Below are 27,308 nucleotides of genomic sequence, written 5' to 3' on the forward strand. Positions count from 1 at the left end.
AAGAAATAAAGGATGATCATGGTGGTTGGAGCCCTGTGTCTTTTCGGTTTCAGCTTCCCTAGAGTTGTCCTCCCTGTCTCAGGGGGAACAGGAAAAAGGATGATGAGAAACCAGCAACTTAGCAAATATAAAATTTCATCCCCAAGGTAACTATGACCCTGCAAGCTATTCTTACTACAGGACTCACCTTAAGACCTGTATGTTTCTTGGTAGATAGCCAGCCTTTTAATAAATGGAATGAAATTCAGTCAGCAAGTCTGGCTAATAGTATTAATTGGAAAGAATGGTTTGCCCTTCCCAAGTCTACTAAAACATGTTCAATGACTCAGTACACGTTCAAGGTGGCTTGCTCAGCAGGTTGTACGACGGGGGAAAGGCATACAAGTGAAAACCTAAATGATGCTTGAGACTGTTTCTCAGTCTGTGCTCTAGTGATGAAGAAAACATAAAATGTTTCTTAATAGATCACTGCATGCATGAAAACTGAAGAACTGGAAGATTCCAACCCAGAAAACCTGGAGACATACTACTTGAGAGACACGGGGTTTAGGAACAGTACAAGATAGGTCCTTCTCTTGAAGGAAGAACAAAAACAGTTAAGTTAGGAGAGACTGGCTGAAAACAGGCAATGAAGAGGCCTTAAGCTTCTTCAGAGGAATTTAGAGTCTATCTTGAGAGTGAGATATACTCATGTTTTTTTGGTTGTGAACCTAGCCTTTAACAGCTAAGCCATCTCTCCAGCCCAGAGTTTAGGCTCTATCTTGAGAACAAGATAGACTGAGAGTCGTGGTATGGAAGCAGAACTTTCCACGTGGTGCTAAATGGCTATTGAGGTGAAGGTGGACATAACTAAATATGAATGGCTGTAGTTAAGGCAAGAATGGACAGAAATGTGATTTAGGACAGTAGGGCTAGGAAGGAGGGACCAGGTGGCTGGAGGAAGAATTACTTGCAAAGGTGGCGTCACTTGGACTTGGTTAACTACTTATAGGGAGAGGATATGATCTTGAGTCTGCTTGCTAAGATGACAGGTTCCCTAGTCTGGCAAAATCGACTCAAAAAGGAACACTTCAGATGAGTGTCCGCTGACTGGCAGAGGCCTAAGTTTGTGGCTAGTCTGCAGAGCCTTCCACATATAGAGGCTACAGCACAGGCCCAGGAGACCTGGCTATGACGCTTGTTTGGAGGGCAAAATGTTCAAAGTGAATTCAAATTATTGAAATGACCTAGCCCTGTCCAGTGTCCAGGAAACTCCCCTGCTTCCAAGCTGTGTCTAAAACTCTAACCTGATCGATCCTTTCTGTTTCTCATTACCCGTCATTAACCATCATTAACCCAGAGCACATGCTAAAAATAGAGTCCCAGATCCCATTTTGTCTGCTAAATCAAAATCACCATGACTGGATCCATATATGAAGTTTCCAGGATGATTTTTTTTAAACCAATACAGTTTTGAGTATCCTTCAGCTTGGAAAATGATAGTGAATGATTGCTCATGAATTTGCTCATCTGAGGATTGGCTGCAAACTCATATCTTGGTTATTTCATTTGGATATGCTATCTTATCAATGTGATGAGGTCACTGAACAGGGAACTTACACAAGCTTGATGTTCCTGCTTCTACAAGACAGGAAGTAGAACTATGTGTTGATAACCAGTGATTCTCAACCTTCATAATGCTGTGACATTGTAATACAGTTCCTCAGGTTGTGGCGACCCCAAGCATAAAATTATTTCCTTGCTAGTTCATTACTGTAATTTTGCTGTTATGAATTGTAATGTAAACATCTGATACGCGAGATAGTTGACATGCAATCCCCATTAGAGTCGGGACCCACAGGTTGAGAACCGCTGGCCTAAACAAACGCTCTCTGCCTTGCTACACTGGGAATGTGTTCCGTGAAGTCATGATGATGGCTTCCAGAACAGACACTGACATCTTATAGCAACTGATGAACCAAACAGCCACCAGGCAAGACATGTAGCTAAACGTGAGTAAAACTCACAGATTTGGCCTCCGTACTGTTATCAAGGAAGTCTTCCCTCACAGCCAGGGAGAGTGTTGCTTGGTCCAGCTGTTAAAACAAAAAGAAAAAGAAAAACACAAAACAATAAGACAGACAAACAGAAAAGGCATGGCATTGACATTTGACATTTGGTTGAGTAGCATGTTAACAAGAGTCATGGGCTCCCTGGCAGCCCCGCCATATTTTGAGCATGTGTCACCGTCACAAGAATCCCTTCACTCCATTCAAAACTGCATGCAAATGGGCACTTTGAGAGACCTAACGTATCAGAGACCTGTCCCCTGACTTCCGGATTTGTGCTAGCCATCTGCTGAGGTTTCGCCAACACTCAACAATGCAAGGCTGTTTGAGTTGGAATAGATATTAGAGATTATCTGACCAAAGCCAGAGAATTTATGATTTTTCCCAAGCTCATGTGACTGAACAGAGCTCAGAGTCAAACTGCCTTCTGTTCCCAGATCCACTACCCACATCACCAAAGTGCTTTGCAAATGCCCATCTGGCTGGAGCTGATGCATTAGGCTTTCCACAGCCCACTCAGAAATAACGTTTCCTTGTACTCACAAGGAATGGACTGACATTCTGGAGAAATCTTTGTGGCTTTTAGAAGCTTCTTTGAAAAGTTAAGAATAAGTGATAGAAGCACAAATAATAATCAGACAACTTTAATCAAGTATTTTATCCCCTTTTCATATATAAAATCTATATAAAATTATAGTTCTCCATCAAAATCCCCTTCACATGCAGCAAAGTCTATAAAAGGTCAAGTTATAGTGGTGCCATTATAAAATTTGAGGAAATACAGGTATTGTAATTTTGAGTAAAATGTACTCAAGACATTCTTGTAGCTTGTGTATATTGCTAATTGGCCTAAAACAACCAAATCACAAGCCATTCTGGCTTTATCCTCCTGTGATTCCCAATCTGTCGCTGTTTCTTCCAAAAATGAAGTAAGCCAGAACCCACAAAACAAAATATTTTTATTAAGATGCTTTGGCTTTCAATTAAATTTGGATCCCTCAGCAACTCTTGTGAGTGCCAGGTTCAGAGGAAAGGAAACTATACAGATAATATCAAGAAAGTCAAAGGTTCTTCTCATAAAATGAAGTTAAACCCACAGAAGGTAAAAGTTTGGATAATTCAAGTGAGGTCGTCCGACCTTTCATAAACCTTCAGATTGTTACAGTTCCTAGGGAACATTTTAAATATACCAACAGATTGAATAAGGCCAGCAACTAAATCTCATTAGAAACACACAGACTCCTGAGGCAAAGTCTTTCTCAAGAAACCCCCACAAGTAGATGGTATTGCTCTGGGTTTGAAAGTCCTTGCATTTACAATATGAAGTTTTCAGTTTCAAAAGAGAAGAAAATGTTCATCCGAGCACTGGAGAGGTACATGGACTGGCAGTTCAGATCAGTCTGGGCTACAGAGTTAGTTACAGGATAGTCTTGGTTACATTAAAAAAAAAAAGTATGATTTTAGAAAATCAGATACATTGAACTGAAAATGTGATTTTTGTCCAATTATACTTGGCATGCCAATTATAATAAAGTGTTTTAGGGGAGAAAGTAATAATACAAAAAGAAATATCTGAAAATTATGATATAGGAAAGGAAAAACAAAACATTAGAGAAAATACATTTCTAAGAGAATTTCTCGGGTTGACATCATGAATTTTGTTGAGAGCCAGAAAAATGCAGGTCTCTGAGTCGTAATGAATTTGAGTTGTCTTATACTAGAACAACCCTGACCCCCCAAATAGTCTTTCAAGGTCACACATAACACTTTCCATGGTTCCTGAAATTCTTACTCTTCCTATCACGGGCATAAGACAAGCATATGCACAGGCACTGAGGCGGTATTTTAGAATACGGTTTTCTATAATTTTATCTCCCATTGAAATCTACAACAAGTCTCTACCATCTTGACACAGGAGAACTTTTCCAAAGACCAATACGGGGGCCAACCATCTGCATATCTTGAGGATGGAGACATATCTACCCATTGAAAGGATACATTATTCTTCACCCAGAGGCGTCATATGCTCTGCTAACTGTAAAGCGGGCCCATGCTCAAGATGAAAGACGAGGCTGTTTCTTACACAACCAGATCACAGGTCAAACCTGCATGCCAACTACTCAAAATGAAGAACAGCATTGTTTAAATGGTCCTGGCTAGTTGATGGGCCATGGTTCAAGAGAAGAGAGCCTCTCCTCATGCGCCACCATGAACCAGTATCTGCCATAGAAACTACCAAAGTTCAAGTGACCTAAACCAAATAGCAACAACAAGTAAATAATCAATTAAACAAACAAATAAACAATTAAATCTTTTACATGTAATTTATTAGTGTATATCATGTGTAGATGTGGAAGTCAGAGGACAACTTGCAAGGAAGCATCCCCTCCTTCCAGCATGTGGGTTCCAGGGACTGAATCTATCCCATCGCAGGCCTGTCAGAAAGGGCTTTTTCACCTGCTGAAACATTTCATGGGCCCCTAGAAATTTAAAGCTATCAAACCAGCCAATGCATACACAGAAGTTCTAGAACTTTGGTAGCCACCAATACACGAACTTTGTTGTCAGGTTCATTAGGTTTCATACAGATCTCAGAACAAAATCACTCCTGTCTTCTCTAGACACATGCTTCAAACTGGTTCATGACTATGAAAACTGCAGTTCTCCACTGTTTGGGAGAGGAGGTTAATTCAGATGTGTGAACATTCACTCATGTAATTTGGTACAAACAGGACAGAACTAAAGCCAACGTGAGCTGCACTCAGATGCCAAGCAGTGCTTAAACACTTCAGTTTGGAACAAGCTGCCACCTTGGCAAAAGAAAGCAATAATAAGTGTACAAGTGCCTTCTTACATTTGGAAAGCATTCTATTATTGACAGTGTTTCTAGGACCAGTGTAATTGAATATTAAGTGTGCAAGGCAAGCTGTTACCTATCTTCCTCTGTTTCCCTTATTTTTCTATAAACTGGCGCTAACGGTAGACACTGTACTCGTTTTAAAGGATTTATGTTTTGTTTCGGGTTTTTGGCACAATGTCTTTGGTGATGGTGTGTTAACTACTGACTGGTATCAAGGGGCATACAATATCTACTTTTTCCATTTTTAGCAATGCCACCATTGATAGTTGAGTTCCAGAGGCATTATTCCATGAATTTCCCAAACATTCGCCTTATCATTTTAGTAGCTATTGATGATAGTTTCCTAAATCCACTGGCTCTACAAAGATTTACGTAGTAGCAATCTAACCCTTTTATTTCTCCTGATTTATTTTTATTTTTAGTTAGGTGTCTGTGGGATGGACAGACATCTCAGTGTTTAAGAGCACATACTGTTTGCTCTTGCAGAGGGCCTGAATTCAGTTCCCAGGATCCATGTTAGATGGCTCAAAGCCACCTACAACTCCAGCTCCAGGGAATCTAAGGCCTCTGGCCTCCAAGAGCATCTGCGCGCACACACACACACACACACACACACACACACACACACACACTTCTTCTTCTTCTTCTTCTTCTTCTTCTTCTTCTTCTTCTTCTTCTTCTTCTTCTTCTTCTTCTTCTTCTTCTTCTTCATTGTCTCTCTCTTTCTCTCATACACACATAACTAAAATAGCAAAGATAAATGTTTTTAAACTATAACTGTGTTTATGTGACTGTATATATGTGTAGATAGGTACCCAAGGGTGCAAATACCCAAGAAACCAGAGAGGGCATCTCAATGTGGAATTACCAGCAGTTATGAGCCACCTGACATTGGTGCTGAGAAACAAACTCGGGTCTTCTGCAAGAGGATTACATTCTCTTAACTACTGAGCATCTCTTGAGTTCCTCTCCTCAATTTCCAAGCTGTTCTTCTATAAGTGAGAACTTTGTCTCATGGGATATTCATTTATCATGAAATCAATCAAACCCAGATTGTGAAGAAAATATATGGGAGAAATAATCCCGTTTCTTTAGCAAATAAATGTGGTTTCAAAAACAAAGAGAAGGTGATGACTGTTGTAGATTAAACCGGACTTAGAAAGGGCACATGTGATTGATTCTTAATTTTAGCCCCAATCAAAATGCAGCTGTTTCTGGTTGGGGTTTATTAAGGACACATTTGAGGGACTGAAGGTATGGCTTGATTGTAGAATACTGGCTTATTATGCATGAGGCCCTGGATTTTACACTCACCAGCACAAAAGAAAATGTTTGATATAATCAGGAAAATTGAAAACTAACTGTCTATTAGATGTTAAGTATGGTTTTGGTCTTTTTTTGCAAGAGTCTTTTATATTATCTCAGGCAATGAAATATTTACAGTGAAAAGATCCATTTTAGATATGCCATAAAATGTTTTGGCCTCCAAAAAGGACAGGTTTAAATTCGATAAAAAAAAAATAGCACAAAGTTGAGGGTATTGATGTTAGGTTCATAAATACATAGGTGTTTATTGCTCATTTTTATTTTAAGTGGTAGTTTCCTTCATGAAAAAAATATTAGAAAAATAAGTCAATTGTTTGTCTAAGTCCAGAAATGGGTGAAAAATAAAATAGTTACCATTTGCAATGATGCATCATTGTGTGAATCAAAGTCATCCACCACTCCACAGAGGGTGTAAATTACATATGGATAGCAGTCTCCTTCTTACTTTGAAATAACATCTAAAGTATTTGAAAGAATATCATAATAGTCCTGTAATTGAGAATAATAGTCTTAAAATCTGGCTTTAAAAATCGAGTACACCATCCACATTGAAGAGGGGCTGATTGGATTGCAACCATCATTGCGTCTCACATTATAAGATGGCTCAATACCATGTTGCTACTTCATCATCCAACACAGACACACAGCTGCCTCTGGAACTAAATCTTTCCTTCTGAGTGAGAATCGTTTCAACGACCAAAGATTTTTCTTGCCCCCTATCACTGTCTACACTTAGAGGTCAGGAATCCACAGCCTTCAGGCCAGCTCGTCACATACTTATACCCATTCATCATCTGAAGCTGCTTTTCCAGGTACAATGGCAAAGCTCAATAGTTGAAATAGAGACCAGATGGCTGGCAAAACCTCAGATATGAACCATCTGTCCCTTTAGAGAAAACACATTGCCCACCTCTTACTTAGCTCAAAAGAGAAGCTCCATGGTTTTGATTTTTGGAGAGGTGGCTTATGTTGGATGAGGAAATATACTAAATGATTTTATAGTCCTACAGTTTTTATATTGATATATCATTAATATGTTCTGCTTTGATGAGGGGCAGATTAGGGTAGAAATCAATGTTCAATAGCATCATTATTATTCTTCTATGGAAGAAAAAAACACAGCAGGGTAAATGCATAAAATGACTTGGGAAATGTTATTTGAATTCCTACAACCCCCTTTCATTGATGAATCTTTTGTGGTCTGTAACTTTCTGACAACCTCCTAATTTCACCAATGCAATCCACCTCAGGGCACAGCCAACTGCTCCCTGCCTTTATACTCCTTCTCCTAGCAGAAAAATGTGCTTAGAATAAGTTCTGCTTTACCTTTTGAAAGGGAGGAGGACAGATTCAGATTGAACTTGACAATGGGGATGTAGGCGTGTGTGCAAGTTGTTCCTGAAAGGGGAACAAGGCATCTGGTGTGTGTTGTCCCTTCTGTCAGAGGAACGAGGAGGTGAAGGAAAGAGCAGAGTTCAGAAAGTCTTCTGTCATCATGGGAGACCCAGAAACCTCTCCCAGCTGGAATTTACATGCTCAGAGAAGCCATCTGAGGGTGAGAGCAGGGATCACTTGAAAGCCACTCACAGGGTCCCTGAAAGGCTGGCAGCTTTCTACTAATGATCTATACTCTGCAAATCTTTAGACTACTAATGATCAACACTCTGCCAATCTTGGACTACTAATGATCTATACTCTGCACATCTTGGACTACTAATGATCTACACTCTGCAAATCTTGGAGCAGGGCATAATTCTAGATCCTAAAGTTCAGCTGAATTTTTCCCTCACCATTTCATGAAGCCAGCATGAATTTCTGCCTTTAGGAAAGCACCCAAACTGGGGATTGTAGCGCAGTTGGCAGAGTGGTTTCCTAGCATTCGTGAGCACTGCATAAACATGGTATGGTGATACAAACCTGTAATCTCAGTACTCAGGAGCTAGAGGCAAGGGTCAGGAGTTCAGAGTCACCCTGGGGTACACAGCAAGCTTGAGGACAGCGAGGGATACTTGAGACACTATATATAAACAAAAAGAAAAGACACCCTAAAGGGTTAATCTTAGCATGAACAAACAGCCCTGGCTGTACCTTCAAGATATGTTCATTGGACGCCTTGTCATCGGGGGACACATACAAACGGATGAACACAGAATTGCTGTATTGGCCACGGAATGTTGCAAGCGTTTGCAAGAGGCTGAATTTTCTCTCTGACCAAACCCCTTCAGGACCAATATTAGCTTCAAGCACAGGCCAGCGGAAAGGTGAATGCCGCAAGATGTGGAGCAGGGGCTTGGCGTCTGCTTTTTCAATCGCTTCTGAAAGGGAGTGGATACAAAGGGCAAGTTAGAATTGTAAACTAGAAGCCAGGTACCATGGCTCATCCCTCAAGTCCTGCACTCAGGAAGAAAAGGCAAGAGGATCAGAAATTCTAGGTGATCCTCAACTACACAGTGATTGCTCAAAGCCAACCTGGGCTTCATGAGACCTTGATTCAAAGCAATGAAAATGAACTGCAAACTGGATCACCAAGCTAGAGTGCAAATTTCTCTTCTCAGCCTGCTGGATGGTCTCTATGATGAAGATGGACTTACTGCACAGCCCCCAGCCAATGAATGAAATTAAGCCAGTGGTACTTATTATTGGCACCAAAGAACAACCCTCATTAACAATTTGGTTCAGTTATGACAAGGATGCCCCAGTGAATAGGTATTTCTAGCATATCAAATGATATCCCCAAATCCTACCTAAATCAACTAACACACTTTCTGGAAGCACTTGCTTCAACTCTGGAATGGCCTTGAAAGATCACGTTGAGGTCTTTGTCTCCCAACAAGAATGTTAGGAGGAGCCTGACATGCATAGAAATCTAAAGTTCCAGTGGCTTCTATGGAGCATAATTCTCCTAAGTATAAGCCCTCTCAGGTTTTGTCTGGAGCCAGACTGGCCTGGCTATGAATTCCATTATTTTTTTTTACTAGATACAATGAGCTTTTCCCTGCTGCCCTATCTAAATTTCTAATATAGGAACGGACACCCAAATAATCCAGTCACAGATAAGATCATTTTCTTGGGGCTGGAGAGAGAACGCAGTTGTTAAGAGCACATGCTGTTCTTGCAGAGGAACCGAGTTCAGGTCTCCACACTCATGGCGGGCAGTACACAACAGCATGAACCTCCAGCTTCAAGGGCTCCTACAACCTCACCTGGTCTCCATCTGTACTCACGCACTCCAGTGCACACACCCACACACATATCCACATAGTTATAAACATCAAATAACAAAATCAAAATGTCCTTAAAAGATTATTTTCCACTACAACAGTCACAGATTCTCTAAGAAAGATTCATCAAAATCCAGTCTTTGAGACTTTTTATTACCTAAAAAAAACACCTTTAAGCATTGATAGAATTTTAGTTTTCTCTTCCTTAACAATGCCTTTAAACATTAATAGAATTCTGAGGTATAAGGATCATAAATATTTATTTTCCTTATTACTCACTCTCATTCATGCAGGATGAATAAAGGATTTTGGCTTTCTGTACAGCTTCAATGTCCCGCCTTCGACTGACTGATTTCTCCAGAAGTGCTACGAAGGTGAAAATAGGATTCATTAGTATCTGCCTGTATACCATGTCAGATTGAAGGTCAGTCTCCAGAAAATTAAATACCAAGACAGACAGCTCTGGAGAATCCCAGGAGTGCAGACAGCAGGGAAGATTCCAAAGCTACTTGAGTCCAAATAAAAACAATTGAACATTATTTTATCCAGGGTTCTCCTAACTCAAAAGAAACTGAATGTTCAACATCCATCTGAGGCTAGACTTTCTGCAGGGGTTAATTTCTTCTGCCACCTACACAAAAGAAAGCAGACTTCATTTATTAAAGAACCAAAAATAATTCAGTCTGTTGTTTCTGTACCAAGCAATACTCTCAATGGAGGTAATTTCATCTGGGTTAAGTTTCTTACCATTTTTTTTCATAACTCAGCCTCTCAGGGAGGTCACCCGGAAGAAAATTTCTCATTACAAGTCTTATTTGGTATTGTATAACATGTACATGAAAAAAAAAAACAGGTCTCACAACAGGAAATAAAGAATCGAGATTGGAAAGCCTACCCAAATTGTCTGAAAATGTGCCCATTCACACATGCAAAGTCCTGGATAAGTAAATGAGGCCATGTACAAAAACTGCCAGATCTTCTTGGAAAATTATTTATAAAATCATTAATAAGATTGTTTGAAGGTAAAAAAAAACAAACAATGGTTTTATCATCGTCTTTCACATAAGGAAAGAAGAAAGCCAGAAAACTGGAAACAAACTTCTCAGGGAAGGGGCAGGGGGGATTGCACTTGACTTGAGAGTGTCAGTTTACCTTCATGAAGCCAAGTTGATGAATCCCTGGGGTGGACTGTAGCCCCTTTGGCAAAACTGCCTATTTCCACTATGTAAGACGGCTTCTGACAGGAAACACACTTGAAATCCTCCAAAAATCAGCGGGAAAGATGGTTTATATCTCTCTCAAAGGCTTCAAGGCACAATGTACAATGCTAATCAATTTGATAAAACACACACACACACATTCCAAGAACTGATTTCTAAACCACAAGTTCCACATTCCAAAAACTGCAATCCAAAGTTCTTGTCCAGGGTATTTTGCTATTTTATTGTTTCCATGTGTCGCCGTGTGTCTTTGTGTGCATGTATATGTACTTGTTTGCAAGGGCCAACAAAGGCCAGAAGAGGGGTCCACTGGAGCTAGAGTTACAGGCAGTTGGGAGCCGCCCATTGTGAGTGCTGGGAACTCTGCCAGAGCACCAAGCATCCTTCATTGCCAACAGTCTCTCCAGGCCTACTTGGCTTTTGTTTCTATGAGAACCGGTACATAGACTAAGCCCAGGACACTAGACAGGTTCTAGCAAGCTAACCTCTGGCTCAAGGTAAACATTTTCAACGACTTGTTTGGGGCATCTTGTGTATCATCACAGCAAGAAACACTGGAAAACTTGCTCCAGAAATAAAGAGGTTTGTTTTGTGGGGTTTTGTCTTCAACAAAGTTCTCAAACTACATCCATACATACTTCATTCAAGCCCTCGCACATGTCTTTCTGTCACATGGCTTATGCAGGTTACAGCTATTAGACTGTTGGAAAGACACATTCAGAAGTAAATAATCCAAATTTCATTGAGGGTTCTTAGTTAGGGTTTTATTGCTGTGAAGAGATACCATGACCATGGCAACTCTCACAAAGAAAACATTTAGTTGGGGCTGCCTTAAAGTTTCAGAGGTTCAGTCCATTATCATCATGGCAGGGAACATGGTGATGTGCAGGCAGACTTGGTGCTGGAGGAATAGCTGAAGAGTCCTACATCTTGCAGGCAACAGGAAGTAGGCTAAACACTGGGCTGGGCGATATTCTCAGCATAGGAAACCTGGAAGCCAGCCCCCACCGTGATACACTTCATCCAACAAGGCCACACCTCCTTTAGTGCCACTCCCTCCGGGGGGCCACTTTCTTTCAAACCACTACAGGTTCTGATGAGGTTTCAGTATTATAAACACCCTGCAGGCTGCAAACATGACTACCTGAAGGGCTAAGAGAAAAGCCATAGGAGCAAAACTAAGCACCGGTCTTTAATATTTATTTGTGTGTGTGTTTCCAATGCATACTGTAGCTCACCGGAAGAAGAGGGCACACGCATGTTGAACAGATCAATCCTAAAATCCTAACCATGCACAAGTACCAATAATTTACAATGGACAAAATTCGGGTTTCTGTAACAGAATTGGGCTTTTCAAACAGATTTAGCTAATGCTAGGTTCTTTGTCCTATTCTTTCCCTTCTTCTCTCGGCTTTCTCTCTGTATCAAAGCAGACACAAAAACATTGCTATGCAGATAGTGATGTGGCAATCAGCTCCCAGCACTATTTTCTTTATCTCTGCATGTGAATTAGTGAGAAGAGGAATAATGTCAAGCCTGGAGAGTCATTAATAAGCAGAAAATAATACCTGCCTATCACAGGCAATTATTCAAGTTATTAAAATGTCTCCAAAATGTGGAAAGGTCTCATAGGTCACCAACGCAGGGCTTTTCCAGCATAGCCAGTGTTGTTTAGTGGAAGATTTTCAATGTTTCCTACCTTTCCTATAGGAAAAGAAAATGCCAATTCATAGAATCTTAAGACAGCCTACATCAAACTTCAAATTTGGCTGGAAAAAAGATGTTCTCCTCAAATTATCTTAAAACTGCATATAGTAAGCCAGGTAGTGGTAGCACAAGCCTTTCATCCCAGCACTTAGTAGGCAGGTGAATGTCTGTGAGTTCAAGGCTAGCCTGATCTACAAAATGAATTTCAGGACAGCCAAGGCTGCACAAAGAAACCCTTTCTTGAAAGAAAAAAACCCAAAACAAAACAAAACCAAAAATCCTGCATATGGGAAGTAGTCTTCTCCTCACTAAGATCAAATAAAACTGGTTTCAAAAATAAGGCAGCTAGGTACAGTAACTCAGACTTGTCACTCTGGCCCTAGGGAGGCTACGACAGGAGAACTCCTGTGACTTTGGGGCCAATTTGAACTAAAGAGTGAAAACCAGATCAAGATAAAAGGCTTCCAAGTCACACAAACATGAGCTCCAGTTTCAGTTTGCTGATACCTCCTAGCTAGAATGGAGGCAAGTTATTTAATGTCTCAAAGGTTTTGGTGGTTTGGGCTGCAAATTTGGATTATACTATACACCCCCAGGGTTTGGTGACAATTTTCAAACTTTAATGCATCAAGAATTTCGAGCTCAGAGCCCAGGCACATGCTAAAGTCAGTGGTGGCTGGGTTGTGGATGTGGCTCAGTTGGTAGGGCCCTCGCCTAACATGAAAGAAGCCCTAGGTTTAATATCAGCACAGAATAAATTGGGCATGGTGGCACATTCTTTCAGCACTCGGGAAGTGAGAATAGGAAGATGGAAACTTCAAGGTCATCCACGGGTACGTAGCAAGCAATCTGAGAGCCTATCTCTCGAAAAGGACAAAACAAATAAACAACCACAAAAACCTAGTAGCTTAATCTGGATGACAGACCAAGTTAACCACATAAAAAAGTGGATCGTTATCAATCTTCCTAGTGTTTCCTCTATAACTATTTGTACTTTCCTCCTCCTGTTTCAGGTATGGGTGGCTATCAAGATACTCCCTTTCTGTGCATTGGATGCTTGCTCAGAGATCCCGCTGTAGACACTTTGCAGAACTCTGTGGGTCTGCACATTTCCTCTGCTTCCATAGCACAGGAAATGCCAGGTAGCTGCTATCTGTTAGTCAGTAGTGATCTCAAAGCTGCTTGGCTTATGTTCTTCATCTTGGACAGCAAGGCCCTGTTTTTCCAAATACAAACATTTTCAATCAAATTATACTATGTATTTAACAGAAATTGCCCAGAACATAATTTGAAAGGATTCTGCAATGTAAACACACAGAAGTAAACAAGATTGTTACCAAAATCCCAGAAGCCCTATGGTCGCTTCCTTATCACTGCCCCCAACCAGGATTCTGAACGGATATTCTTGCTTGGTTTGTGGCCTTTCACTGAACCAAAGACCTGGTTATGCTGAGCAGCCTGCTGCTGAGCCTCACCTCCTTGTCCGTTGTTTGCTCAACTCTGTTTCACAATACGTGCATAATTTAACTTTTTCTTTTGATTTATAAAAGATCCTCCTATAGTCTCCACATCTCCTTTTTGAGGACTTACAAAATCTTCTCCCATTCTGTAGTTCTTATTTGCTTCCTGGTATCTTGCGATGAAGTGAAATTTCGAATTTTAATGTAGTTCTATTTCTCCCTTTCGTCCTCTATGATTAATACTATTTGTTATTTAAAAATAATCTATCCCCAAATTACGACAATGGCCTACACTCTCATCTAGAATCTTCATTGCTTCATATTTATACCTACAGCCCATTTATAATTTCTTTTTGTCCATGGTGTAGACAACCAAGGTTGGCCTTACCAGGGATGAATCATGAAAAAGGTTTAATAAGTAAGATATATTGGTCAATTCTTCTCAAATGATATAACCAGATACATTTTGGCATGAAAAAAAATGGCACTGACATTTTTGGTAGGGCCCCAGCTAGGCTCTTTCGCACTGGCTTTCTCGGCCTTTCCTTTCAGACCATCCCCATCCCCTTCTATCAGTTGCCTATTCCCAGGAACCCTTTTACTAGGGACCCCAGTATCCACACTGGACTGTAACTCAGGTAGGCCATGCTCACTGTCTTTCCCACCATCCCTTAAACTGTTTATCTCCAAGGCTCCTCTTAGCCCTATAGCAGCCTGCTTGCAGGATCCCTGCCTCCCATCACACCCCCATTCCCTGGGGACTCTGCCTCCTGGTTCTGAACAATTCCCCTAGCACTTTCCCAACATTCCCTCTCAGCCTTTCCTCCCAGCCCATCTTCATCCCTTTCTGCCACCCACTGAGCCATCGAATAACTTTCTAGAACAACTTTCTACGAGGGACCCCATAGACACCAGGCTTGCCGAGGATCTCAGGTGGACACAGCAAGCAAAGAACAGATCACCCACCCTCCAAAGACAAGACTAGGCATCAGGACCACAAAATATCTCAAATGTCATCACTCCTGATGCCGTGACACTAGTGAAGAAAACCACAAACATGAACAGCCAAGACAATGTGCCTCCACCAAAAATCAGTAACTATTACAGCAAAAGCATGAAAAAGTGGCCTGGGGGAGTTCATGTCAGGGACTTAAAAATACTGATTATGACTATGTTTAGGGACCTTAAAGAGGATATGAATCGATGCCTTAATGAAGTCTGTGAAACATAAACAGTTGAATGAAATAATAAAAACAATTCAAGATGTGCAAGTAGAATTCAACAAAAAATGCCAGCACTTGGGAGGCAAAGGCCAGCTTGGTCTAAAGGGAGAGTTCCAGGACAGCGAGTGCTACACAGAGAAACCTGTCTCAAAAAAAAGCAAAAAAGAAAAAGAAAAGAAACAGGATCATGAAAGGAAGTCTAAACTGAAAAAAAAAAGAAATAAAATTTTAAGAAGTCAAAGATGCCAGAGGGACACTCCTCAATCATCAGACTACAAGACAAAGAAGAGAGAGTCTCAGGCACTGTAGATAAGGTAGAAGAAATGGATAGCTCAGTCAGAGAAAATGTTAAATCTAAAATGAACTTTTAAGATCTATGCATAAAACATCCAAGAAATCTAGAACACTAAGACCAAATCTATGAATAATAGAATAGAGGAAGGAGAAGAAACCCAGGTCAAAGGCACAGAAAATACTTTTAGCATAAAAGAAAATTTTCCTAACCTAAAGAAGAAGATGCCTATCAGGGTACAAGAAGTACGCAGAACATCAAATAGACTGGCCCAGAAAATAAATTCTCTATGGCACATAATAATCAAAACACTAAACGTACAGAATAAAAAACATTAAAACCTGCAAGGAAAAAGTCCAACTAACATAAAAAGGCAGGTCTATAAGAATTACACCTGACTTCTTAATGTAGACTCTGAAAGCCAGAAGGGTCTAGACAGATGTCCTGCATACCCTAAGACACTACAGACACCATCCCAGACTACCATACCCAGCTAAACTTTCAATCACCATATATGAAGAAAACAAGATATTCCATGATAAAGTCAATTCAAGCAATATCTATCAACCAATTCATCTCAACGGAAGGCATTAGAAAGACAACTCAAGTCTGAAGAGACAAACTACAACCAAGAAGACATGAAGAATAAATGATTGCAGACCAGCAAATCAAAAGAGAAAAACCAAAACAACAAAATAATAAGAATCCATAAACTAAACACTGTTCATTGATAACTCTCAGTATTGATGACCTCAAATCTCCAATAAAAAGACACAGACTAAGAAGCGTGTTAGAACACAGGATGCATAATTCTGCTGTATCCAAATGGCACACCTCACCATAAACAGAGAAATGCTGGAGGTAAATAAGGTCCTAAATCAAATGGACTCAGCAGATACAGCACACATCACCCAAACACAGAACATATTTCCTCTCAGCACCACACTGAACTTTTTCCAAAATTAACCACATGCTTGGACACAAAGCAAGGCTCAACAGACATAAGAAAATTAAAATAACACCCTGCATCCCTTCTGACCACCCCAGATTAAAGCTGGATATCAACAACAAAAACAGAGAGCTTATGAACTCATGGAAAATTAACAACTTGGGGCTGGAGAGATGGCTCAGTGGTTAAGAGCACCAGCTGCTCTTCCAGAGGTCCTGAGTTCAATTCCCAGCAACCATATGGTGGCTCACAACCATCTGTAATGAGATCTGGCACCCTCTTCCGGCGTGTGGGCATACATGCAGGCAGAATGTTGTATACATAATAAATAAATAAATCTTTAAAAAAAGAAAATTAACAACTTACTACTGAATAAAAACTGGGTCAACACAGATAATTAAATTAAATTAAATTAAAAATAATTAAAGACTTTCTAAAATTGAGGGGAAATGAACATACAACACACCCAAACTCACAGGACATAACGAAGGCAGTTGTAAAAGACACATTTGTAACATTGGCTGTTATTACAAAACTTGGGGAGATCCCACTTTAGTAACTTAACAGCATACTCCAAAGCACTAGAACAGTGGTTCTCAACCTGTTGTTTACAACCCTTTGGGGGTCAATCGACCCTTTCACAGAGGTCACATATCAGATATTTTGTATATCAGATATTTATATTATGATTTGTGACAGTAGCAAAGTTACAGTTATAAAGTAGCAACGAAAAGAGTTTTATGGTTGGAGGCCAGCACAGCATGAGAAACTGTGTTCAAGGGTCACAGTATTAGCAGGTTAAGAATCACTATTCTAGAATAAGAAAAAATAACATTCAAAAGGAATGGGAAGCAGAAACAAATTCAGAGCCAAAATCAATAAAATAGAAACACTAACAAACAATACAAAGAATCAGTAAAACTAAGAGTAGATTCTTTGAGAAAAATCAAGACTCTATTCACCTGTTTCCATTGATGCTAGTTTGATTTTACCAACTGTATCATATTAATCACTCATTTTCAATGCTCTGTTTTTCAGAACTTGGAGGAAAACGTTTCATGTTCCTTTTAATTTGGAAGTCCAGAGAACATCTACCTTGTCCGCTTGATTTACTCCTCCTACTCAAATGGCATTTATTGATCACTGTAAAACTAAGAAGAAAATTTCAAAGGATGCTGAGATTCCTGAGGACATCACAGTACCCTTGTGAATCAGAAGTTCACGAAAGCCACAGACAGTTAAGGTCAGTCACTTCAAGTTTGCAACATTTAGGAACTGAACAATGAATATAGTCTTAAAATTTCCAACTGCTCATGCAAAGGTTCAAGTACATTAGTAAAAATTTACCAAGAATCTTGGTACTGAACTGATACCATGGAGCCACAGAGAGCTTTACAGGGCACCTCCGTTCTATTCTTTCTTTATCTCCTATGAGATGTCTGAGATTCCCCTGAGCGCCATGTACTCTGAAAGGGATCCTTGGGCTATTAAGAAACCCGTGAATGCAATAGTCACAAATTAGCATAAAATATCTCAGAGTAACTCTAACCAAACAAGTGGAAGACTTGTATGACAAGAACTTTAAATCTTTGAAGAAAGAAATTGAAGAAGACACCAGAAAGTAGAAAGATCTCCCATGCTCTTGGGTAGGTAGAATTAACATAGTAAAAATGACAATCTTACCAAAAGCAATCTACAGATTCAATGGAATGCCCATCAAAATCCCAGAAAAATTCTTCACAGACCTCAAAAGAACACTACTCAACTTCATATAGAAAAACAAAAAACCCAGGATAACCAAAACAATCCTGTACAATAAAAGAATTTCTGGAGGCATCACAATCCCCAACTTCAAACTCAACTACAGGGCTACAGTACTGAAAACAGCTTGGTACTGGCATAAGAACAGACAGGAGGACCAATGGAACCAAATAGAAGACCCAGATATTAATCCACACATCTTCGATCACCTGATTTTTGACAAAGAAGCAAAAAATATCAATGGAAAAATGAAAGCATATTTAATAAGTGGTGCTGGCATAACTGGATACCAACATGAAGAAGAATGAAAATAGACCCATATCTGTCACCATGCACAAAACTCAAGTTCAAATGGATCAAAGACCTCAACATAAAGCCAGCCACACTGAACCTTACAGAAGAGAAAGTGGAAAGTACACTTGAACGCATTGGCACAGGAGACCACTTCCTAAATAAAACCCCAGCAGCACAGACACTGAGAGAAACAATTAAAAATGGGACCTCCTGAAACTGAAAAGCTTCTGTAAAGCAAAGGACACTGTCAACAAGACCAAATGACAGCCTACAGAATGGGAAAAGATCTTCACTAACCCCACATCAGACAGAGGTCTGATCTCCAAAATATACAAAGAACTCAAAAAATTGGTCATCAGGGGGCTGGAGAGATGGCTCAGAGGTTAAGAGCATTGCCTGCTCTTCCAAAGGTCCTGAGTTCAATTCCCAGCAACCACATGGTGGCTCACAACCATCTGTAATGGGGTCTGGTGCCCTCTTCTGGCCTGCAGGTATACAGACAGAATATTGTATACATAATAAATAAATAAATATTTTTAAAAAAAATTGGTCATCAAAATAACAAATAATGGAGTACAGACCTAAACACAGAACTATCAACAGAGAAATCTAAAATGGCTAAAGGACACTTAAGGAAATGTTCAACAATCCTTAGTCATCAGAGAACTGCAAATCAAAACAACTCTGAGATTCCATCTTACACCTATAAAAATGGCCAAGATCAAAAATACCGATTATAACTTATGCTGGAGAGGATGTGGGGTAAAGGGAACACTCCTGCATTATTGGTGGAAATGCAAGCTGGTACAGCCCCCTTTGGATGTCAGTGTGGTGATTTCTCAGAAAATTAGGAAACAACCTTCCTCAAGACCCAGTAATAACACTTTTGGGTATATATCCAAAGGATACTCAATCATACCACAAGGACATGTGCTCAACTATGTTCATAGCAGCTTTGTTTGTCATAGCCAGAACCTGGAAACAACCTAAATGCCCCTTGACTGAAGAATGAATAGGGAAAATATGGTACATTTACACAATGGAGTTCTACACAGCAGGAAAAAAATGACAGCTTGAATTTTGCAGGAAAATGGATGGAGCTAGAAAACATCATTTCAAGTGAGGTAACCCAGACACAGAAAGACAATGTACTCACTCATAAGTGGTTTTTAAACATAAAGCAAAGTAAATCAGCCCACAAATCACAATCCCAGAGAACCTAGACAACAATGAGGACACTAAGAGAGACATACATAGATCTAATCTACATGGGAAGTAGAAAAAGACAAGATCTCCTGAGTAAATTGGGAGCATGGCGACCTTGGAGGAGGGTTGAAGCGGAGGGGAGGGGAGAGACAGGGAGGAGAGCAGAGAAAAATGTAGAGCTCAATAAAATCAATTAAAAATGAAAAAAGCAACCAGTGAATGCTGGAGCAATTTGCCCAATTTGCTCTTCAAAACTTTCACATCAACTTTACTAGGGTAAATTCTGAAATTTCATTTAGATTATGCCAACGCTTCTCCTTTGGAAATCGAGGGATTTCTCAATTCTAATGAGAAAAACAACATGAAAATTGAAAACTTTGGAACACCAAAATCAGTACTGGAAGTTTCCATACCTACATAATGAACAAAATGTTCTCTAAACACACACACACACACACACACACACACACACACTATATGTATATATAATCTTTATAACTATAGTACCATGGCCTGATTTCTCTTTGGGCAATGCTTAAAAGCTACCTTTAGATGGTCCATGATTGAATGTTGCCTCTAACTTCAGTATTTTTAGCCCTTGTTGATTTTCCAGGCTGCAGACTTCAAACCAAGCCTGCTTTCTAGGCTCCTTGGCTTATTTACTGTACTGATTTATATTTTCATCTTTCTAACTCACAGCAGCATGGGTGTTAAAGCTTTATACGGTTAAACATGGAGAGCAGATCAGCTCCAAAAGTCCAATATTATTCCCTTTAAAAAATAAAACTCAAGTTAACCAGGTCATGGTCCATGGAGCCTATAGCCTTCATATTTTACACAAACAGCATGACACTGGGCTTTCCAGTTCCTTAACCCTGCAGCCAGCCAAGCATGAGATTAACTGAGTCTGCTTGACATACTGAAAAGACAATAAGAACCGATATTTCTCATTCTTCTAGAAAACTTCTACTAACCTATAGGGAGAAAAACTGTCAGAATGATTTTCTCTGTCCATTTTTTATGACTATCATAAAAGTAATAATTGTTGGTTAGCCTCGGCTCAAGTGAAAGGGGCAAGAATGATTTTAGGAGGATTAAAAACTTCTAACTCATTAATCTAAATCATAGGTTACCAAATAATACAAAATATCTCCTTTTAACACAAAGGACCTCTTTGTCCAGAAGAAAATCCATTTTAGAAAACTGCCAGATACTACAAAACTCTGATGGAAAGTAATTATTTTATTATGTTCACTTCTAAGTGAATTAATTTATAAAGATTATACTTATCAAGGTTACAGTTAAAATAATTTAAATTTTAGCAATGCTCTTTGATAGCACAGTAATACAATGGATCTGCCAATATGATATTTAAACTCAGAAAAATAACTTTCCTATTTCGATAATTCAGTGTAAAGCCTGCTCTGAAATTGAAGCCATTAAAATCCACCTTCAGTTTCACCTACAATAAAAATTCTAGCTACCTTTTATTCTCCTGCCTTCTATTTCAGCCTTCCTAGGCAAAGGCCAAGTACGGTTGCAAACTCCTTGAGGTGGTCCATCCTGAGTAATCCTGAGATAGCCAAGGACCCAATAATGGTATTGTGGATTAGTAAGCATCTCTGCTGTGACCACTGTATTGTTCTTGACCAGAGTTAACCTCCCAAGCATCCCTAAGACATGTATCATTAATCCTACTCTGCAGGTTGAAAAAAATAATAATAAAAACTCTTAAAAACTTATCCAAGGAGATTTAGCTGCTGAAATTTAAAATATGGACCTGGACCCAGTTCTAGAACTCTTGTTCAATCAACCATCAGATACTCAGCAAAATTCCACAAGTTGGTTTCTTTGGGAGATAACTAGGCTCTCCAGTGCTAGACCAGAAATATCAATGCCCTTGCAGAATTTCCCAACAATCCTTCAAACTTGACTGGTTATCTACACTCTTGCCTTTACAATGGAGAAATGCCTTTATGCTCAGCCTCTCCTTTGCTCTGTCATTCTATTTTGTGACCAGGAATATCGGTTCCTGGGGCACCTAGTCAGAGATGAGAGAATTGGAGAGCTTGGAGAAGAACCAAGGTAGCATTGCTCAAGGTTTCCCTTTACATCAAGCTCTAACCCAAGCCATTGCTATCCAAACTTGAGTGGGCATCACCATTAGGAGAGAGCAAGGCACAATAACTGGGTCCTTTCAGAGTATCTGATTTAGTTGATCTGAGGAGGAGCCTATGATGCACTTATTTTTTGTTGTTGTTTTTTGTTTTTGTTTGTTGGGGGTTTTGTTTTGTTTTTTAAAGACAAGGTCTCTCTGTGTATCCCTGACAGCCCTGGAACTGGCTTTGTAGATCAGGCTGGGCTTACACTCAGAGATCCATCTACCTCAGCCTACCAAATACTTGAGTTAAAGGCATGTGCCACTACCACCTGGATGATTTTACACTTCTAGTGAACTCCAAGATAAAGCTGAAGTTGCAGGACCAGAGAATACACTTTGAGAACCACTACTTTAAAGCAACAACACTTACCCGTCAGTAATTCCTGATATCTAGAATCCTATGCCACTCAAGATCAAGGAAGGTTGCTTTAGCTTTCTTTTGCTCAGTCTGCACCACTATTTCTTTATTGGTTTTGTTTGGTTTTGTGTGTGTGTGTGTGTGTGTGTGTGTGTGCGTGCGTGTGTGTGTGTATGTCTGTGTGTGTGTGTCTGTGTGTATGTACATGCTCATGCATGTGCAAATGGACGTGTGTGTATATGCAAGTGGAGGTCATACGATAACTTCCAACATCACTTCTTTGACATCATCCATCTTTTTGTGTGTATCTTTGCGTGTGGATGTGTTTACGCATGTGAGTGCCATGATGCATATGTGGAGGTCATAGGGAAACCTTGAGTGTTGATCTTTGCCTTCCATTTTGTTGTTCTCCAAGGTGCACCCTGGTCTACCTGGCCCATGGACTTCTAAAGATTCTCCCGTCTCATCCTTTCATCTTGCCACAAAGGTGCGCTGAGATCACAGACATGCCCTACCACACCTGCCCAGCTTTGGCATGGTATCTTGGTTACTTTTCTATTGCCATTACACCATGACCAAAACAACTTACAGAAGAGTCTCTTAGGGCTTTCAGTTTCAGAGTGTGAACCCATGATGATGATACCAAGGAGCTTGGCAGCAGGCAGGCATGGTGCTAGCAGGCAGGCATGGTGCTAGAGCAGTAACTGAGCATTTAGATCTCCAGGCACAGCCATGAGTAAGAGAGCAATATAACTGGGAATGGTGTGGGTTTTTGAAACTTCAACGCCCACCTCCAGTGACAAACCTCTTCAAAATAAAAAAAAAAAAACTCTGAATCCTTCCAAACAGTAAGTGTTCAATTATATGAGCCCATGAGGGCCATTCTCATCCAAAGCACAATACATGGGCTCTGGGGATCTAAACTCCAGTCCTCACATTTGCACCACAAGTGCTTCCCCAAGGCCACTCTTCCCATTTTTTGAGACAGAGTCTGTCACTGGCCTAGAACTTGCCAAGTAAATTAGGCTGACTAGCCAGCAAGCCCCGGGAACCTGCTTGCCTGCCTTCCTAGTGCTAGGATTGCAAGCATTACTCCACAAATACTAGCTTTTTAGGTGGATTCCAGGAGTAGAATTCAAGGCAAGAATTTTACCAACTGAGGTACCCCCCCCCTCGGTTTTTTTCCTGCTTTTGTGGTCTTTGGGTATATGAAGGGGGTATTGTTTGTTTGGTTTTGAGGCAGGACCTCTAGTTTTAAATTCCCTATATAACCAAGAAGGACCTTGAACTTCTGATCTTTCTACCCCCTGTCCCCACCTCCTGGTTACATAGGAGTGTGTGTGTGCACCAGCATGCCAGATCTTAAACAGTGCTGAAGATCGAGCTCGGGTGTTTGTGCATACTGGGCAGATATTCCACCAACTGAACTACAGCCCAAGCCCTACAACTCCACTTTAATTCAGAGCCAGTGTTCTCTGAGGAGAGCACTAAGTGGTTTGTTTCGTCTTAAGAAGTGTCTGTCTCCTTGCATTTTGTTCTTCGTTCCTCAGATTTTCCAGTCCCAGATTTAGAAACATCCTTTCTGAAAAGCAAAGTGCAATGGGGGTTCGAGGTGAGGGCTGATTTACTGGTTGCGTGGGGATGATCTATGCTGTACCAGAAAGATTTCCAAAAGAGAACAAAATGACATAGGACATCTGTTTTCAATTCTAGCTTGTATAACACCCTATGGGGAAAAGAGGGGCATAAAGAGGGTACACCCCAAATCCTAAAAAGTATGAGCTCCAGACTTTGTGAGTCTTGTCTCATCTAGGAAAGCAGCTTCAAAACACTGTAAACATAGGTTTAAAAACCACATCCTAACTAACCCCTGCTTTGACTTCCACCTAACATAAGGAGGTGAGAGGTGGATGGGTTCTATTCCTGGATTTTTTTTCCTCATTTTTTATTAAAAATTTCCATCTCCTTCCCTCCTCCTCCCCCTCCCCTCCCCTCCCTTCCACCCATACCCCCACTCCCTCCCTTTCCAGGCCAAAGAGCCATCAGGGTTCCCTTCACTATGTTAAGTCCAAGGTCCTCCCAACTCCCCCTAAGTCCAGGAAGGTGAGCCACCAAACTGACAAGGCTCACAGTGAGCCCGTCCATGCTGTAGAGTCCAAGCTCATCACCGTTGTCCTTGGTTTCTCAGTCCTCCTCCACCGTCAGCCACATTCAGCGAGTCCGGTTTGGTCGCATGTTCCATCAGTCCCATTCCAACTGGACTTGGTGATCTCCCGTTAGTTTTATCCCACCGTCTCAATGGGTGAACGCACCCCTCACGGTCCTGACTTCCTTGCTCATGATCTAGTGTGAAGTGGAGGATGGGGAGAGCTTGGGGAAATGGGATGGTTGGGATATAGGAAGGGTGGATGTGGGAACAGGGGATTATATATCTTAATAAGGGAGCCATTCTAGGGTTGGCAGAGACTTGACTCTAGAGGGGTTTCCAGGTGTCCAGGAAGATGTCCCCAGCTAGTTCCTTGGTCAGCTGAGGAGAGGGAGCCAGAAATGTCCAGATCCTATTGCCATACTCATGAATATCTTGCATATCACCATAGAACCTTCACCTGGCGATGGATGGAGATAAAGACAGAGCCCCACATTGGAGCACCGGACTGAGCTCTCAAGGTCCTGATGAGGAGCAGAAGGAGGGAGACTATTCCTGGATTTTCAAACAGTAATGTGTGATCCAGTGAGACGATCTCTTGAAAACTGGGTTGCTGACAGCGGAGGGTTAGAGGACATATTCCCTTCGTTTCCCTGTCCAGATGCTTCTCCCCACAAAGAGAGAAAGCAATAGGCCTGTTAGCATCACCAGACCTCAAAAGGTACAAGGACTGAAAGGCTGTGTGCTAACTACCCACAAAATGCTATGATGGCTTCCCCACCAGATGCTGCTCGTGACTGAGGGTACTTGGGCACATCCTACGGTCACAGAAACCAGGGGCAATGAAGGTACAGCAGTGACCCTTACAGCTGACTTAAAGGAAAAATAGGAAAAAGAGAATCAAAACGCTTCCGAGTTGCCTTCGTGTGAATGGGCGCAATGGGGTCTGATGAGCTGGTGTCCAACACATCAGCCCCTGCCTCAAGCCATCCTCCACAAGCAGCCAGTATGCTTCAGCAGAACTCATCACTCATCGGGGCTCTTGACGTGACATTTACAAATGGCTTCCCATTGCCTTGGGATAAAGTCTAAGATCTACACAGCCTACAAGGGCAGCATGCTCTGACCCCTACCCTCCTCTTCTCTTTTGTCTTTTGGCCCTCTTCCCTTCCAAGTCGGAGCTCAGAGCACACGGAGCTTCCTGCATTTCCTCAAAGGCACCAGCTGGACAGAGCCTCCACTCCTGCAGCTCTTTCCGCCTGGGTTAAAATCGGAGACATTTGAAATGGTAGACCCATAATCTGTGGGGGACAAATTATATGGCTGGATTGGTTTGGGCAAGTCACATAATTTCCTTGACCTTCACTTCATCGGATGTAGGGCAAAGACAAAAATAAGCAATGATGGCTGCTGACATCCCCGAATTAGACTAAAGACTGATGGCACAATGATCCTCTAAAGAAACAAACAGAATAAAAAAAAAAACGCTGGGGCCTTAGGGAAATGAGTTATGAATGTAGAATGGACCAGCAGGTAGTAGAAGCAGTTCAATTTGGAACTTAATGTAAACAGCTCCTATAGGAAGTCTCTGCAGTTAGTAACATAGATAAAATTGCAACTATGTTTCTCTGCCACAAATGTCTTCTTCTACACCTAACATAACTATTCATCAAAGAAAAGTCTTATTTATTCTTAACGATATATTTAGTATTTTTATTTCTGTGTATGTATGTAAAGCTATGTGAGTTTATACGCACCATGTGCATACAGTTACCCAGAGGGACTCAGATCCCCTGGAACCGGAGTTACAGAAGGTTGTGAGCTGAACGATATGGATGCTGGGAACTGAACCCAGGTCCTCTGTAGGAGCAATACGTACTCTTAACTGTGAACTCATCTCTTAAGCACATCTCATCTCATTTTATTTTTTTTAAATCTATGGATCTTTTGAAAATGCCTCCCACTATGCAGACATCAACACCAATGAGGCTTTCCAAATGTATCTTATTTGTGACAAACTATTCTCCAACTAACATATAATTAATTTTCCTCTTATGGGAAGTGTCTTTTTACAATGTTCTACTGACATGTCAAAGTAAACAGTCCATCATTATTAATTCATTAAGCATCCACATAGATGCTATTAATCATGATGAACTAATGTAATATTAATGGGTAGGTTGTAAATCTGCAATTGCATGTGGCTTTCCTAATAAATTCAAGTTTTCCATGTTTTTTGAGAAGAAAAAAAAAAGAAAATGAAATGAAAGAAAAACCTTTTAGAAAGAAATTAAGGGATGGAAATTTCACTCCTTATACTACAAGAGAAAAAAAATCTCGTTTTCTTTCTTATCCCCTAAAAAGTCTTTTGTATTTACACAGTACAATGATATTCGCAACATGCAGGTTTTCATTTAAATGATATGAAGAAAGGAAAAATCCAAACACCCATGCACACTGGAGAGGTACTGAATTTTCCCATGACAGGCTGTTTCCTCTGATTCACTGAAGCCCAGCTAGCTACTCAATACACTGCTACCCACACTCGCGGAGTGGGCAGCAACTGAGACTTGCCGGTACTCTACAATCTCAGGTTCTTTCTCAGATCCACTGAGTCAGGTAATGTGCCTGGCTGTGCAGGTCTGTAATCCCAGCTCATTGGGAGTTCAAGGACTGACAGGACTACAGATCCAGTTCAAGTTCAGCTAGCAACTTAGGGAAACTCTACCTCCAAACATAAAAAGGGGGGGAGGGCTGAGGCTACAATTTGTTGGCTGCTTAGTGGAATGGCACTTGCCTAGCATGCGTGAATCCCTGGGTTCAATCCCCACTGCTGCAAAAATAAAATAAAAATGTGTAATTTATATATCATATTTCAACAATCCCAAAATGAACACTTTTCCCCATGGTATCATCTCTGTAACTGAACCTGGTTTTCAAACAAGCTACCCAGTGACCACATGGGCACAGTTACTCTTCAAGTCAGTACTTGAAATGAGCTGGGTACAGGCATGTGAAGCTGTCGCTAAGTAGGTCCTCAGGAAGATTTCAGGGACAACTTGACAATGAAATAAAA

The 27,308-nt window shown here is 40.7% G+C and overlaps 1 protein-coding gene across 1 annotated transcript in view; it reads right to left on the reverse strand.

Annotated features, from left to right (window-relative positions):
- Nucleotides 1-27,308, reverse strand: part of Phex (phosphate regulating endopeptidase homolog X-linked) — a 200,839-nt gene that overhangs the window by 149,957 nt on the left and 23,574 nt on the right. The window contains exons 4-6 of the mRNA XM_038317022.1: nucleotides 9,735-9,821; nucleotides 8,323-8,549; nucleotides 2,007-2,075 (exon numbers count right to left, since the gene is read on the reverse strand). Coding sequence (XP_038172950.1) covers nucleotides 2,007-2,075; nucleotides 8,323-8,549; nucleotides 9,735-9,821 — 383 coding nt within the window. The remainder of the gene's footprint in view (nucleotides 1-2,006; nucleotides 2,076-8,322; nucleotides 8,550-9,734; nucleotides 9,822-27,308) is intronic.

This window comes from Arvicola amphibius, chromosome X (genome assembly GCF_903992535.2).
Source record: "Arvicola amphibius chromosome X, mArvAmp1.2, whole genome shotgun sequence".
NCBI classification, from domain to species: Eukaryota; Metazoa; Chordata; class Mammalia; order Rodentia; family Cricetidae; genus Arvicola; species Arvicola amphibius.